Genomic DNA, 16,055 nt, shown 5'->3' on the forward strand with positions numbered 1-16,055 from the left:
GCCCCAACCCCGACCATTAAGCAGAGGGCAAGGGCGAGGCCGAAAGTAGTCGGGTTTGGGAAACCCGACTACTTATTCTGGGTCCCCACCACCGTATAAAAGCCACCGTAACCCCTTTCCCCGATCCCATCTCATTTCTCCGCCTCCCTCTTCTCTCTTCCGTCTGTTCTCCCAAAACCGACTGTGTAGATCTCAATTTTGAGCTCGTTTCTTCGGCACCTCCAGGAGAATTCTCACGCATGTTAGATATGAGAGTTAATTCCGATGGGTTTCTTTCTTCTTCGAATGAAATGGAGCGGGCTCAATTCGGTGGAACGTCAAATGTCATGAATAACGAAGTCTCTTATGGAAATATGGGGCCGTTAAGTAGGGCATCAATCGAAGAGGATGAAAGAAGCAATGACTCGGGAGGTGAAGAACAATATAGTGCACCAGTTGATAGCATGCAATTTGTTACCCAAGATGTCGAAGATAATCCGGAATGGCCTGATGAGGCTTACGTTAATAATGACTACGTTGAGTATGAAGAACCACCCCCCGACGAGTTTGAAGATGATGAGTGGATTCGTTCTTCCACAGTAAAAGATATGTGCATCGGTGAAAGTTCAACTCGTAGAGGAGATGATGACGCCCCCTTTAAAGTTGGTGATTTATTCGAGACTAAAGACCAATTGGTTGATGCTATTCGTGAATACTCTTTCGAAAAGAATTTCAAGTTCAAGCAAGTTAAAAGCAATCGCACAAGTTATGATGCAATATGTTTTATGAACACACAAAGAACAGGTCTGACCGAGGGAAATGAAGCTGATTACTCATGTCCTTGGAAGTTATATGCATTTGCAGGAAAGAAACACAATTTTCAATTTAGGATCAGTGAATACTGCGGTGTTCACACATGTGTCAATCCAATATTAGAGCAAGATCACAGTGGTGCATCTGCCTCTTACATAGCGCGGTTGATTATGCCAAAATTAAGGAAGAAGCTTGATCTAACGCCCGATAATATAATTGAGAAAGTGCTTGATACCAAGTTCATTAAAATCTCGTATATTAAAGCATGGAATGCAAGAAGAATTGCGATGACAAAAATATTTGGTGATTGGGACAAGTCTTACGCGACACTAGCTCAATATCTTGATGCGATCAAAAGAAGTAATCCTGGATCTGAATACAAACTCATAACCAAAGAGATCGATCCGGGAGTTCATCAATTCACCTCTGTTTTTTGGGTATTTGGGCCTTCGATTGAGGGGTTTAAATTTTGTCGGCCTATTCTTAGCATTGATGGCACACACTTATACGGTAAATACAAGGGTGTACTGCTTGTTGCTACAGGAGTTGATGCAGATGGTGGCTTATTTCCTTTGGCCTTCGCCGTTGTGGAGGTCGAGAACAGTGAAAATTAGGAGTGGTTTTTTTCTTGCATTCAATTATATATTATTAATGTGTTTCCTCCTAGAAAAATTACTTTCATATCTGATAGGATGAAAGGTATTCCAAAAGCATTGTGGAGGAGATTTGGCTACAGGAGTTGATGCAGATGGTGGCTGCGACGCGACAGCTTCGGCAGTAAAGCTGTTGGCTCCCACTGTGGTCGCCCAGATTTCGCGGGAAAAATTATAGCTTTCTTCGTTGTTGATATCATTGCTATCTCAGTTAACAACATTATCGCGTTACAAAGATCCGGCTTTTTTATAAGATCCGCGCCTTACAATGAAAAATCAAAGAAAACAAGTAAAGATTACAATTTTTTCCCTCTTTTCGTGCGTCGAACGAACTCGCGAGCTCCTTTTTACGGTCACTCGCTGTCTGGTAGGGTTCATTTGCCTGTGCAGGGGTTATTTGCCGTGACCACCGCGTGATCTCGATCGGTCGATCTACACGCATATGACGGTACATATTCCACCAAAGGCAATAATAGCGCTCCGAGCGGATTGGCTTCACCACAGGAAACAACCGCTCGAATCTCGGGATCTAAGAACAAGCTGTTAAGACTCGGAGGCTGATCGTGTAGCATCTCAAATCCAATCTCTCGCAACTCTGCCTTATTTGGCGTGTGGTGATCGCGCAGCACCGGATCTGAGAAGTTCCAAGTCTCCAAGCTATCAAAGTTGTGATCTTTTCTTAGATCTGCAGTCTTCAATCCTAGCAGGCTTCGCCTCTTCCAAAGATTTCCCCCTCTGGCGAAACAAATGAGACAAGGCCCTACTTATAGATTCAGAACTGTGCCCGCGCACACGTTCTTGACCTAGCCACCATGGTGGCTCGGCTTAGCGACGCCACCCATGGGTGCGGCTCCTCCTGGCGCGAGCCACCTCAGGTGGCTTCGGCCTTGGCCGAGCCACCCTGGGGGCCGGCTTTCGCCGAGCAGCCTCCAGTGGTCGGCCTTGGCCGCAGCCACCCTGAGGTGCGCTTTGCGACCTCTTAGTGCCGGCCCCAGTGTGTGCCGAGCCACCCTTGAGGTGTCCGGCCACCGAGCACCTCAGGTGGCCGGCTTGTGCCGAGCCACCCTGGGGTGGTTCGGTTTCGGCCGAGTCCCCGGGGTTTGTCCGTTTCGTCCTTTGTTTCCGGTTCTTGGTTCTCTTGTGGTGTTGATCTTGGCAACGACTTGTTGCTTGATTCCAGATATGGCAATGAGCGGGTTCCTGATTATGCCAGTAAACCAACTTCTGAATTTGAGTCCGCGATTATGATTGATTTGATCGTGATTCATCCGATGTTCGCTCTTGTTTAGATGACTCGGTGATTCACCTAAACATTGGTTTGATTCGCGTGCCGAAGTGGATGCATTCCAATGTTGGTCCGATTTGTCGCTCGTTAACCTGCTCCGTTGCGACTAAGCCCTGGGCTTCAGGCGGTGGCGGTCTGTTTGATTACGTCCCGCGTGGTCCGTTTGTAAATCGCGTCGAGCTGCTGCTAAGGGACCTATACGGCAATTTTATCGCACAGATACCCCCTCCAAAGTATTTCAGTCTCATCTCTTTTATTAGAATGAGTCTGCGAATACTTGGATGTGATTGGCCCCACTCTCTCAGTCGTTGTTGTAACGGCACTCCTGGAATGACTCTGTTCTGGATTCCTTCATTCCTTCAGGCCTATTCAGGTGCTTTGTAAATGCCTGCTAAGGGGTTCCGGTGCTGCATTTATTGTCTGACCGTGTTGGAATTTGAACTTGAAGTCATCTTGATTTCTTAACTTTTTGGCATCGAGTTTGCTGCTCTCAACACAGAACTTATCATCGATTGGACTTGCGTTGAATTCTCACTATAACGCGTTGTTGTGCGCGTTGAAGCTATCATTGCCGACGCGTGATCGCGTCCAGGACTTCAGTTATGATGCACTGTAACTCGGCATTGACACAGGTTTATAACTCGTTGTTCTGCCTGGCATACACGACGGTTAAGCTCTAAGGCGAATTGAGCCATGGATCTTAATCCAGTCGTGGTGATGGTCGAGTCACCGAGTACCAAACTCATAAAGTATGATGCGTCAATGGACTCGCATATTTATAGATTTTTTGGCAAACCTCAGCCATCACGGGTTTTGATGCGCCTTTACCCGACTACCGTTTGATCGGCTAGCATGCGGATGTTTTAACGTCCGTTCTCCATGTGACGTTATGCTAAAGAGTTACTCTTTTATGCTACGATATTGAAAGTAGACTTGTCTTTCTTCCTGTGAAAGGACTAAACAGCAACGTGTAATCAGACGTGACTTAGGTTCTTTGGCAAATCCTCTAACTCCTCAACGGATTTGTCATGCTTTTACGGATTACCGTTTTGAAATCGGGCTTACTCGCCGGATTGTCTTAAGTCCGTCGCGCAATGTGACTTGTGTGCTAAGCGAATGAACTCCTTAGACTTGATGCTACGACTTCGAATACGTAGACTTCTCATTTCTCACCGGGAATAGGACTACCCAGCGACGTGTGTAGCGCGCTGACTTTAGGATTTGTGCAACCCCAAGCCTTTAACGGATTTGCATGTAACCTCTATACCCGACTACCGTTTGCAGTCGGCCTAGCATCGGAATTGTCTTAAATCCGTTCCCATGTAACGTCTGCATGCTTAGAGCACTGAATCCTCTTAAGACTTGTTGCTATGACTTTTGATACATAGACTTCGCCGTTGTCATGGAATACGCACCAGCAACGTGTATTAAACCGTTGGACTTATCACCTCCTTAGCTTCGGCGATAAAATACCCAGAATCGAACTCGGTGTCTTTTCTCGGGGAAAGACTAAACCGGCGACGCGTGTTTTAGGCGCGGGCATATCCTTTCTTAGGATTCAGGATGAAATTCCCCATGCGTGTAAGGCATGGATTTGTGTGTATTTAATATAACAACCTGTCACAATGTTGATATGTGAACGGTCGTTTCTTTTTAAACGGTAAGAACTGACGGCAGCGCGTGTCAGCGCGCAGCTTATCCTTGCTTAGGTTTCAGATATGAATACCCCAGAATCGAACTCTGGGTTGTCTTTTTGTGCCAGAAAAAAAGACTAACACGGCAGCGCGTGTTAGGCCGCAGACTTATCCCTGCTTAGGATTCGGGTAAACCTCCTAGATTGAACCTGAATCTTTCGAAAAGGCATTTGGTATGGGGAAGGAAAAATTTAATATTCTATTCCCCAACAAAGAAGCGAAGGAGGACTCGAGGTGATCTCCACCCCCAGAATCCGGAAAGGTGAAACTAAGAGTGCGGATCTCCACTCCGAGAATCAAAAGTTCGGATGAACCCTAACTAGTCGGAAGGTTGATTATCGAACTTAAAGATGAATTTCTCGTTTATCGAGAATGATCGATGTTTTGGTCCTAACTGCTATGAAGGTTTGACCAAATGGAGGTTGAGCGTGACCCTAACTGTAGGAAGGTTTGAGTCACTCGATTTGAAAGTGCGACCCTCGTTACATTGGAGGACGAGAAGGAGCGTTTTGGTTTTGCGTCCTAACTGCATAGCAAAGCGTTTGACCGAATGGAAGGTTTAAGACGATCCTGAACTGTAGGAAGTTTTGATCGCCTTGATTGTGGACCTCTCGTTCTTGGCGGAATCGAGAGGGCGGACTTTTGACGTGGTCCTAACTGTAAAGGAAGGTTTGACCAATCGAGAACTTTACGTCCAGACTCTAACCAGAGAGAGTGTTGGAGTGCACAGACCACAGTGAGAACTTGAATGGCGGACAAATCCTTATATTACATTGCCTGTGTTTTGGAATTCCCGCTTACATAGAATCGTCCACCCCCAGTTCCATCTGCGAAACTGGTTTCGGACTTCATTATGCAGCTTAAACTAACCGCGCGTTATCCGTTAAAATATTAGCTTAAATATTCTCCAGAACTTCCGCTTCAAAAGTGGCAGGAAACAGATTTAGGACATCATTATACCTATTGGAGTATTAAGAAGCAGTTTATACTTCGTATACTTTTCGGACTAAGTGTTGAAAACAGGTTTATACTCGTATACTCTTGAGTGTCAGAAAGCAGTTTGTACTCTTATACCGTGTCGGATTGGAGCAAACCAGTATACTCGTATACTCTTTGGTAGTGTCAGAAGAGTTGGATACTCTTATACGGTCGGAGTTTTGCCGTTTTATTTGGCCTTACCTTAGCGTTTATAACGCCGGCTTCGCACAAGGTCTGAATGCTATTGCCTGAGAAGAAAGCAATCCATTGGTGGACTGAACAACCCTTCTGTTGGATGCACCAGTTAAACTTTGGCTCTCCGTAATGTTATCAGCTTCCCTCCTGATTCAGTTTGATAGGTGTAGCTTATCATTGTCTGCCTTCGCAGGAGCGATTCGAAGAATGCCGTTGGAACATTCTTCGTCCTTGAAGAATACTCTCTCTGGCAGTCTCGGACCCGAAAGTCTTCTGCTTGCCTTTCGGGATTAGCTTGTGCTGACGCTTGATTAACACCACCAGCAGCCTGCCAGGTGCTTGTGCCCTTACCACGGGAAAGCGAAGTTGGAGCTCCAGCCAGCATTAACCGTCAGTTGTTCTCTCGCCTTCTTCCTTCGAGGAAACGTTCGGCTTGTTCGACCGCGCACCTTCAGGATCCTTACCAAGTGTCAGACGTGCTGTTCCCATTGCTTCCAGCACGGTCCAACCGAGGTGTTGTGGAGCGTTCTGGAGAATGAATTCCTCGCGGTGATCGGGTCCGGCAATGCACGCCTTGTTCCGAACCTTTTGACGAAGCGTGTCCACTAACTCCCCGTCTTTTTGTTTCTCCGTCGAGCAACGATCCAATAGAGCATCTCCGTTGTCCGTCGTCATATAGATTGCCTGTGAGGAACATGGCTCTTCATATCGTCCCAGCTGTTACGCTACTGGCTGAGGTGCGGATACCAATCGAAGGCGGCACGCGAAAGTCATGCCGACGAGGGAATGACCGCACCATCAGAGGCTCATTGCCGAAATAATACCCAGGTGCGATTTTAAATAAATCAAATGCTGAGTGGGGAACCCTTCCCATCGAACGGCGTGAAGTTGATTAAACTGAACTTGCGCCGGATAGGGGATCGATTCCCACTCTCTTGGGTATGGACAGGGAATGCCTGTTTTCTTCGTCTCTTGACGGAGATTAATGTGTTGATTTTGCTCTAGACTCTTTGATCTTCAGTGCTTCACTTGCATCCTCGTTGGCATCCTCTTATCACCCCCTGCATTGACGGGGAGGGTTATTGTATTGTGAGCTCCATCCCTATCCGTGTGCTCTTCCTTCCTGAACAACCTGATTACGGTGACTTGCGTTCACCTTTGGTTTTCCTGATGCTTGGATTGCTGTCATATCTGCTCTCATCTGTGCATGGCCGTCTCTCAATCTCGAATTTAAAACTATTCTTTCTGCTTAGCCAAAGCGTCTTCAAGCATTTTGGCCATTTCTTCCGCCCCTATCATGAATGACTCGCGGGTTGTCCTTCGCTGGACACTGTATTGTGCGATGCGACAGCAGAGCAGGAATCCGATTCTTCATCTTCCGAAGGCAATCTTATATCCGAACCCTACCATAAGTTCCTCGTGCGATGGCTCCGGACTGCAGACGGGATCACGCCGGGGACAGCTTCCAGAAACGATTTGAGATCAATCTGTGTTCGATGTCTCTTTGCTGGTTCATGTTGGCGTGACCTTCGGAAATTCTCCATCCTTAACCACTGTTCTTCTTTGCCGGAAGCGCCTATGCCTTGGTTTTGGCGTTTCGGTGCCGAGCCTTTCGAACACTGAAATTCTCTCGGGGACTCCCTTGATGCAGTTGCATTGAGACAGTAGCTACCCGAATGAGCTTGGCACATGGGCACTGAGTTTCGAGCCCTTGAGGGCTTCTTTTCTTGTTTTGTTCGTACCCCCAGCCACGATAGCACAACTCGTCCATTTGATCGGAGTATAACCTTATGCGTCGTTGGCATGATTTCCCAGGTATACGTTATCATCTCGGATTGACAAATGCTCTGAGAGCAAACTGCCTTATTTGGACTTCGAGAGTCAACTCGGCCTCGAAACACGCCTTTTGTAGACATGAAATTCTCAGCGGCTCCCGAACTTCGATGCGGCAGTAGTGCGCTTGGGCTGCCGGTAAACTCTTGTCAGTTGAGGGTTGTGTTCGACCCCCAAGCATGTTGATTAGTTCGGAGCCTCTTCCATCGGCCCGAGCGTTCATGACTTCGTTGCGCGTCGGGGAATTGGACCGAGGCGGCTCCAAGATTGACCTCCTTCCTCGGGATGGTTCGGAGGTTGAACTCGTTTTGAAGGCTGAAAGGTCGATCCTCGGCCTGACTCACCACTTTGGACTTTGCCTCCATATTTTGTGAGTTAGTGGTGATTTCTTGGCTACTCCATTCTGCCACTTCTTACGGGCTTCTGAACTGAGCTCGTGCTTGTGCTGAGATGTGCGCGGCGCTTCTGAATGCCGATCCTCCAGCGTTGAACGGTTCGTTTGACACGGATCCATTCGTTCGTTGGTGTGCTTGGAGAGAGTTGCCATTCATTGGTTGTTGAGGTCGTTCGCCTCTTCTGTTCTTCAGATCGTGTTGTAACGGATCCCGTCCACAGATTCCATTGCCTTTGCGATTTGTTTCGCAAGCGCTGACGTTGCCTTTGGCGGGCCTCTCTTGAGAGAGTCACTACGCCCCGCGCAACGGAAGATTCGGCCAGAGCAGATCTGACCTGGTGGAAGGAGAGATCTCACCCGATGCAGCTTCGGCATCAAACGGGGCGAGATCTTCGTTGGCAGCTTCAACTTCATTCGTACCAACGAAGTTTTCTCTGAAAGAGCTTTGGAGACTTGGACTTGCGAGGGGAGGTGGATTCGGACGAGGTGACAGTACTCCTCGAACTTTTGTTGGTCGAATTCGTACTCGACCTCCTCTCGATCGCGGATCGGGATCCGCGGCTGCCGACGCGACAGCTTCGGCAGTAAAGCTGTTGGCTCCCATGTGCGTCGCCAGAATGTTCGCGGGAAAAATTATAGCTTTCTTCGTTGTTGATATCATTGCTATCTCAGTTAACACTTTATGCGTTACAAAGATCCGGTCTTTTTATAAGAATCCGGTTACAATGAAAAATCAAAGAAAACAAAGTAAAGATTACAATTTTTTCCTTTTGTGTCGAACGAATCGCGAGCTCCTGTTTTACGGTCACTCGCTTTGTGTGGTTCTTTGCCTGTGCCGGGGTTATTTGCCGTGGACCACCGCGTGATCTCGATCCGGTCGGATCTACACGATATGACGGGTAATATTCCACCAAGGAATAATAGCCGGAGGATTGTTTCACCAAGGAAACAACCGCTCGAATCTCGGGATCTAAGAACCAAGCTTAGATCCGGAGTGTGATCGTGTAGATCTCAAAATCCAATCCTCTCGAACTCCTGCCTTATTTGGCGTTGGTGATCGCCGAGCACCGGATCTGAAAGTCCAAGTCTCCAAGCCTTCAAAGTTGTGATCTTTTTTAGATCTGATCTTCAATCCAGCAGGGCTTCGCCTCTCTCCAAAATTTCCCCCTCTGAAACAAATGAGCAACAAGGCCTATTTATAGGCATTCAGAACTGGTGGCCGCGCACAGTTCTGAGCCTAGCCACCCATGGTGGCTCGGCCTTAGCCGAGCCACCCATGGGTGGCTCGGCCTTGGCCGAGCCACCTCAGGGTGGCTCGCCTTGGCCGAGCCACCCTGGGTGCTCGGCTTTGGCCGAGCCACCTCAGGGTGGCTCGGCCTTGGCCGAGCCACCCTGAGGGCTCGACTTTGGCCGAGCCCACCCTAGGGTGGCTCGGCTTGGCCGAGCCACCCTGAGGTGGCTCGGCCAACCGAGCCACCTCAGGTGGCTCGGCTTGGCCGAGCACCCTGGGGTGGTTCGGTTTCGGCCGAGTCCCCGGTGTTTGTCCGTTTCGTCCTTTGTTTCCGGTTCTGGTTCTCTTGTGTGGTTGATTGACTTGGCAACGACTTGTGACTTGATTCCAGATATGGCAATGAGTCGGGTTCCTGATATGGCCCAGTAAACCAACTTCTGAATTTGAGTCCGGAATTGATGTTGATTTTGATCGGTGATTCATCCGAAGTTCGCTCTTGTTTAGATGACTCGGTGATTCACCTAAACATTGGTTTGATTCCGCGTGCGAGTGGATGCATTCCAAATGGCTTGAGTGCGATTTGTCGCCTCGTTAACCTGCTCCGTTGCGTATAAGCTTGGCTTCAGCGTTGGCGGTCTTGTTTGGATACGTCGCCCGGATGGTCCGTTTGTAAATCGGCGTCGAGCTGTCTAAGGGACCTATAGGCAATTTTATAGCGCCTACACTCATGTCCTTGGAAGTTATATGCATTTGCAGGAAAGAAACACAATTTTCAATTTAGGATCAGTGAATTACTGTGGTGTTCACACATGTGTCAATCCAATATTAGAGCAAGATCACAGTGGTGCATCTGCCTCTTACATAGCGCGGTTGATTATACCAAAATTAAGGAAGAAGCTTGATCTAACGCCCGATAATATAATTGAGAAAGTGCTTGATACCAGTTTCATTAAAATCTCGTATATTAAATCATGGAATGCAGAAAAGAATTGCGATGACAAAAATATTTGGTGATTGGGACAAGTCTTACGCGACACTAGCTCAATATCTTGATGCGATCAAAAGAAGTAATCCTGGATCTGAATACAAACTCATAACCAAAGAGATCGATCCGGGGAGTTCATCAATTCACACTCTGTTTTTTGGGTATTTGGGCCTTCGATTGAGGGGTTTTAAATTTTGTCGGCCTATTCTTAGCATTGATGCACACACTTATACGGTAAATACGAAGGGTGTACTGCTTGTTGCTACAGGAGTTGATGCAGATGGTGGCTTATTTCCTTTGGCCTTCGCCGTTGTGGAGGTCGAGAACAGTGAAAATTAGGAGTGGTTTTTTCTTGCATTCAATTATATATTATTAATGTGTTTCCTCCTAGAAAAATTAACTTTCATATCTGATAGGATGAAAGGTATTGCAAAAGCATTGTGGAGGAGATTTGGCTTCATCACCATCATCGGCTATTCTTAGACACACATTAGAAGCTAACTTCAAAAAGAGCTTATAGTCAGATTCATTTAACAAAACCTTCTGTGGCAAGCGGGTTGTACGCCGGAACATATGGTGTATGATCGGATACGGGATCAAATCAGAAAATTCTCAAGCCCTGCACATGATTGGACATTGAGAGAAGTCTGGGCAGTGATACGTCGACGGTGGCACTCAGTAAAGATGGAGGGAATCGGTTCTGCATGATGACAACCAATTGTTCTGAAAGCTTCAATGGTGTACTTAAGGGGGCTCGGGCAATGCCCATACAGGCGTTGGTTGCGAGGACATTTTATAGGCTCAATTACTATTTTGTCAAGCGGCGAGAGGATGGAGCAATGTGGGCCTCGTTCTTGACACCAAAAAATGAGGCGATTTTAGGAGCTCGAGTTAAGCAGGCGAGAGGCACGAAGATTGTTAGATTTGCTGTAGATGAATGGGAGGTTACAGACAAACATGGTCACAATTACACCGTCAATTTGGGAGGTGCACATTGCACATGCACCTGTAACATACCAGAATTGCAAAAATTGCCTTGTCCACATGTCATAGCGGTTACGTCCAAGCAATCGGGGGGTGCAAATATTTCGTATTACACATACGCTTCTGAGTGGTATCAATCAAGCAACTATAGAGAGGCATATAAGCAGTGTTTCCACCCCGTACATGATAGTCGTTATTGGCCACACTATAACGGGCCGCATGTGGTGCCTCCAAGCTATAAGAGACAAGCCGGACGCCCACGATCAGTACGCTAAAAGGTACTATGGATGAAGGCCGGGAAGGAGCTCCGAAAAAAAATAGATGTGGATATTGCAGACAAGACGGGCATAGAAGATCTCATTGCCCGACCAATCCAAATAGATAGCAATTAATTGGTACAATTTTATACATTTGTAATTTCATTCTAACTCATTTGTAGATCAATGCTTATAAAAAACTCAAACAATGCTTATAAATCAATGCTTATAGTAAAATCAATTTTTTTCAATGCTTATAAAAAACTCAAACAATGCTTATAAATCAATGCTTATAGTAAAATCAATTTTTTTCTAACTCAATTATAGAATCAATTAATGTATCATCGTTATATGTGCAGATATTTCAGTTATGGAGGCGGGTCCATTGACACGTGATGTTCTTTATGACCAAGAGCGCCACCGATCCGCGAAGATAGACGCTAGGGAGGTAAAGTGAAGTTTTATTATTTTTAATTATATATAAATTTCAATGTAGTTGATTGTTACTGAACATTTGCACTGTTTACTACATGCAGGCCCCGAGTATTACTATTGTCGATCATACCCGTGCACATTCTAGCTGGGAGTTGACGGATCCACAGATACAATATTATGTGCGTCAAGCCGGCTTTTTTGAGTGTTCACAAATTAAATGGGTAAGACTTGATTGGGCACTTTTGACGGCATTGGTTGAACGATGGAGGCCCGAGACAAATACTTTCCATCTGCGCCAAGGAGAGGCGACGATTACCTTACAGGATGTTGGGGTTATACTTGGCCTCAGAGTAGATGGTGATGCAGTGACGGGCACCGATGACTTCAATTATGCGACCAAGTGTGAAGAATTGTTGGGTCACACTCCTACAATGAAGGGGGGAAAGATCAAACTCGAATGGTTAAGGAATAACTTTATGAATGTACCGATCGATGCGACTGATGAGATCATTAAGCGCTATGCCCGTGCATATATTTTACATATGATCGGTACTATTCTGTTTCCGGATTCCACTAAGGATTCCGTGCACGTGAGATGGTTACCGCTTCTTGGGGACCTAGAAGAGTGTGGAGAGTTATCTTGGGGGAGTGCAGTGTTAGCCTACTTGTATAGAGAGATGACGAAAATAGCACTCGTACAAAATAAAGAATTGAAGGGCTGCCTCACTTTGCTGCAGATATGGTCATGGGAGCGATTGCATATGGGAACACCTGATTTGAGGGAGGCCCGCGCTCTCGATGGGCATATTCCGTTAGGCTGCAGGTATTATTAAGATGCATGTAATTTTAGTGCTTTATTTCAATATATACTAACCCGTTGTATATAAAATAGATGGAATGTGTCCAGATCTTGGCAAACCTCTCCAAAGGGGCATGAAAACTTTTACAGAAATGAGCTTGATCAGATGGAGGATGAACAGGTATAAAAATTATAATATCTAAATATATTCAATTATGCGACCAATTGTTACCGATATCTAAATATATTCATTCAATATCTCATAATATCTTCTTTATAGGTCAAATGGATGCCCTACGAGCTAGTGTTGGAGTCACTACCGGATATTTGCCGAGAAGGTGAGGATGTATGGCGTGCTCGCGTCCCCCTTATATGCTTTGAGATTGTCGAAATGCACGTGCCTGATCGTGTGCTTCGACAATTTGGACTACGGCAACATATTCCAGGACCTGTGGAGAGAATAGAGAGAGATCCAAGAAAAGGTGCACATCGTGCTAATTGGCAAATAATTCGCCAAAATTACATCCATAGGTGGGTTTTAAGGGAGGAACATGTAGTGATGGAGAGGGCTGATGCACCTTCGCCAAAATTACATCCATAGGTGGGTTTTAAGGGAGGAACATGTAGTGATGGAGAGGGCTGATGCACCTAACCTAGGTGTGTACCTACGGTGGTATTGGGGGATTACTCGCCGGTGGATATTTCAGAAAAACAAAGCCCCGAAGGAGTACATACCAAGAGGCCCAGTCGAGAGAGAGTTGGTAAGTGTATAAGAAAAATATACAATTATTTTCTGAGTTTTATTTTCTCACCATCCACTTGATAATAATTTTTTTTTGGTTTTTATTTTATAGGTACAAGAGCTCGAAGAGCTTTCTACTATGGCACATGACGCATTGCGCACGACTACCGAGCAGGAGCCGAGGAACATGTTCCTTCGAATGATAAAAAAGATACGGTCGGCTCTTCAGAGGACGCGTCATGCAAGCCGTGATGGACGGGAGGAGCAACCAATTGAGTACGGGCGGCGACGTCGACGAGGGCACACGGGGGCGGGATCAAGCTATGCGCATGATGAAGCTAGCGGCTCACAGCAAACTCAGGCCGAATGTTCACAGGCGGTTCGAGACGACGCGGATGTCATGCACTCCCAACTTCACACACAACCGGACGAGGAACTTATCCGAGCTCACGTCGAAGGTGATCGAGGAAGGGGGAGAGGAAGAAGAGGGAGAGGGAGAGGGAGAGGGAGAGGAAGAGGGAGGGGAAAGGGCGTTGTTGATATTTGTTAAGTTTCGATGGACTTGATAGGATGTTTGTGTTTGAGTTGCAATTTGGACTTGATATGTTGTTTGTGTTGCGATGGATTTGATATAATGTTAAGTTTGCGAATATGAATTGTACGTATTATATTTGTGTTTGTGATTGTATTGTGAATTGATAACAGGAGTATGATTGCATTTTAGCATGTGTTATTTGTGATTACATTTTGTACTACAGGAAGTATGAGTTTTCCAAGTAAATGTGGGCTGGAATGGGGTCTGCAAAATGGTCGGGGTTGGGAACCCCGACCATTTTGTGCACCCACAATGGCCCTGCGTCTGGGCTCTGCTAAATGGTCGAGGTTGGCAACCCCGACCATTTCGTCGCTGATGCTTGTTGGGCTCTGCTAAATGGTCGGGTTGCCAACCCCGACCATTTTGTCCGTGGTTCAGCCCAGCTAGCGCTGGGCTCTGCTAAATGGTCGGGGTTGGCAACCCCGACCATTTCGTCGCTGATGCTTGCTGGGCTCTGCTAAATGGTCGGGGTTGCCAACCCCGACCATTTTGTCCGTGGTTCAGCCCAGCTAGCGCTGGGCTCTGCTAAATGGTCGGGGTTGGGAACCCCGACCATTTCGAAATAGACCTATTACGAAATGGTCGGGGTTCCCAAACCCGACCATTTAGTGAAGCTGTTAGCGGGCGTTGAACTAAACAGTCGGGGTTGCCAACCCCGACTGTTTACGAAGATGATTAAAAATTAATCGACCAGCTTTCTCGTCACGACGCTGACGTGGCGAGAAAACCGGTCGATTTCAGTAAATAAAACGATACACAGTCGATTTTGATAATAAAAATTTAAAACCAGGCTACAGTGAAAATTTGTTCGTTAAAAATATGATTTAATGAATGATTATCTTTCATAAGTTGATTGGCAATCATGATTATGTTTAATATGTTAAAAGTCAATGCTTTAGATTGAAGAATTTTGGTTAAACTAAAGAAAGAGGTTTGATTCGTTGTTTTGAGCTTTTATGCATGTTCTAGGGTTTTGAATACAAATCAAATGCATAAAATTATGTTTATATATGTTGTTTTGTTTCCAGATATTTCTATCTACGGTAATATGCTTGTATGCAAGTTTCATGAAGTTTTTATCATGTTTGAATCATAAAAACACGACGAGAACACGACATATAAGAATCTGGAGAAAACTAGAAATCGGGTTCACGGTCGACCGCCACGATTGACCGCGTGCAGGACAGAGACCTGGGTAGTCTCTGGAGCCCGTCACGGTCGACCGCCAGTTGGTTTTGGCTGTGCATGTTTATTTGAGTTATATTTGGTTGTCGAACGAATTTCTCGATCTTATGATGATAGACTATGACATTAGTGATTTGTTAAACACCTGGGATGATGGTGAACTTCAGATGTGGACACGCACACCGAGATTAGTGCATGTATGCTAGATTGTGTTAGATTGACACACTTTCGATACGAGTTAAATTGATAAACACATATAAATAATAATGTTCTATACGTATCCGGAAATAGGGAGATGAAACTTATTTGCCGCAGAACGATTGAGTAAGAGTATTACAATAGTATCGTTACTATATGTATCCAGAATAGGGAGATAATAAAACCTATTTTCGCAGGGCGATTGAGTATGAAATTATAAAAGTATTGTCATTCCATGTATCCGTGATAGGGAGGTAAAACCTATTGCCGTAGAGCGATTGAGTAAGAATATTATAAGAGTATCGCTATTACATAAAGAGATGCACACATATATGTATTATTAGTTATAGTTACTCCCATGTTAGATTACCCATGAGTAGGGTACATTCTTTGGTTTGTGGTATACATGATATGGCCTATGATGATTTTTGAGTTGAACGATATTCTCTTATAATTTTGCCAACTACTTGAGAAGTAGTTCGAGATTGTAACATTGGTTCTATATAGTTGAGGCTTGGAGTATTTCTTTTGAGTGATGTTTTTATTCATAGAGTTGGAATTGGTATTTAGGGATCTACAATTTGAGATGTATAGTATATATATGAGGGTTTCCTTGTTTGGATTATTTCGCTCGACGTACTACGTCTCGTCTTGTAGGTTTCTAAATATTAACTCCCTTAGATACGGGAAAAATAATATAGGTAGACTATGCTTAATAGATAGAGCCTCCACTTCATCTAGCAGCCCTTCCCCTGGGGGCGGATGGAGGTAATCTTGCTGTAGCGCTCTGACGCTCTTGTTGTTGTTCTTTTTATTTAAA

General features: G+C 45.6%; 2 protein-coding genes and 1 long non-coding RNA gene across 3 annotated transcripts; all 3 read left to right on the top strand.

Annotated features, from left to right (window-relative positions):
• Nucleotides 291–1,406, top strand: LOC109830784. The gene has a single exon (XM_020398154.1). It carries the CDS (start codon nucleotides 291–293, stop codon nucleotides 1,404–1,406), a length of 1,116 nt encoding a protein of 371 aa, XP_020253743.1.
• LOC109830793 (serine/threonine-protein phosphatase 7 long form homolog) lies at nucleotides 10,748–13,116 on the top strand. Its single transcript, XM_020398162.1, has 5 exons — nucleotides 10,748–11,027; nucleotides 11,641–11,729; nucleotides 11,818–12,539; nucleotides 12,609–12,696; nucleotides 12,796–13,116. Exons 1-5 carry the CDS (start codon nucleotides 10,748–10,750, stop codon nucleotides 13,114–13,116), a joined length of 1,500 nt encoding a protein of 499 aa, XP_020253751.1.
• On the top strand, nucleotides 13,214–13,942 carry LOC109835817. The gene is made up of 2 exons (XR_002245701.1): nucleotides 13,214–13,276; nucleotides 13,370–13,942. It is a non-coding gene; the product is annotated as an uncharacterized LOC109835817 (long non-coding RNA).

The sequence above is a fragment of the Asparagus officinalis genome, chromosome 1 (genome assembly GCF_001876935.1).
Source record: "Asparagus officinalis chromosome 1, Aspof.V1, whole genome shotgun sequence".
NCBI classification, from domain to species: domain Eukaryota; kingdom Viridiplantae; phylum Streptophyta; class Magnoliopsida; order Asparagales; family Asparagaceae; genus Asparagus; species Asparagus officinalis.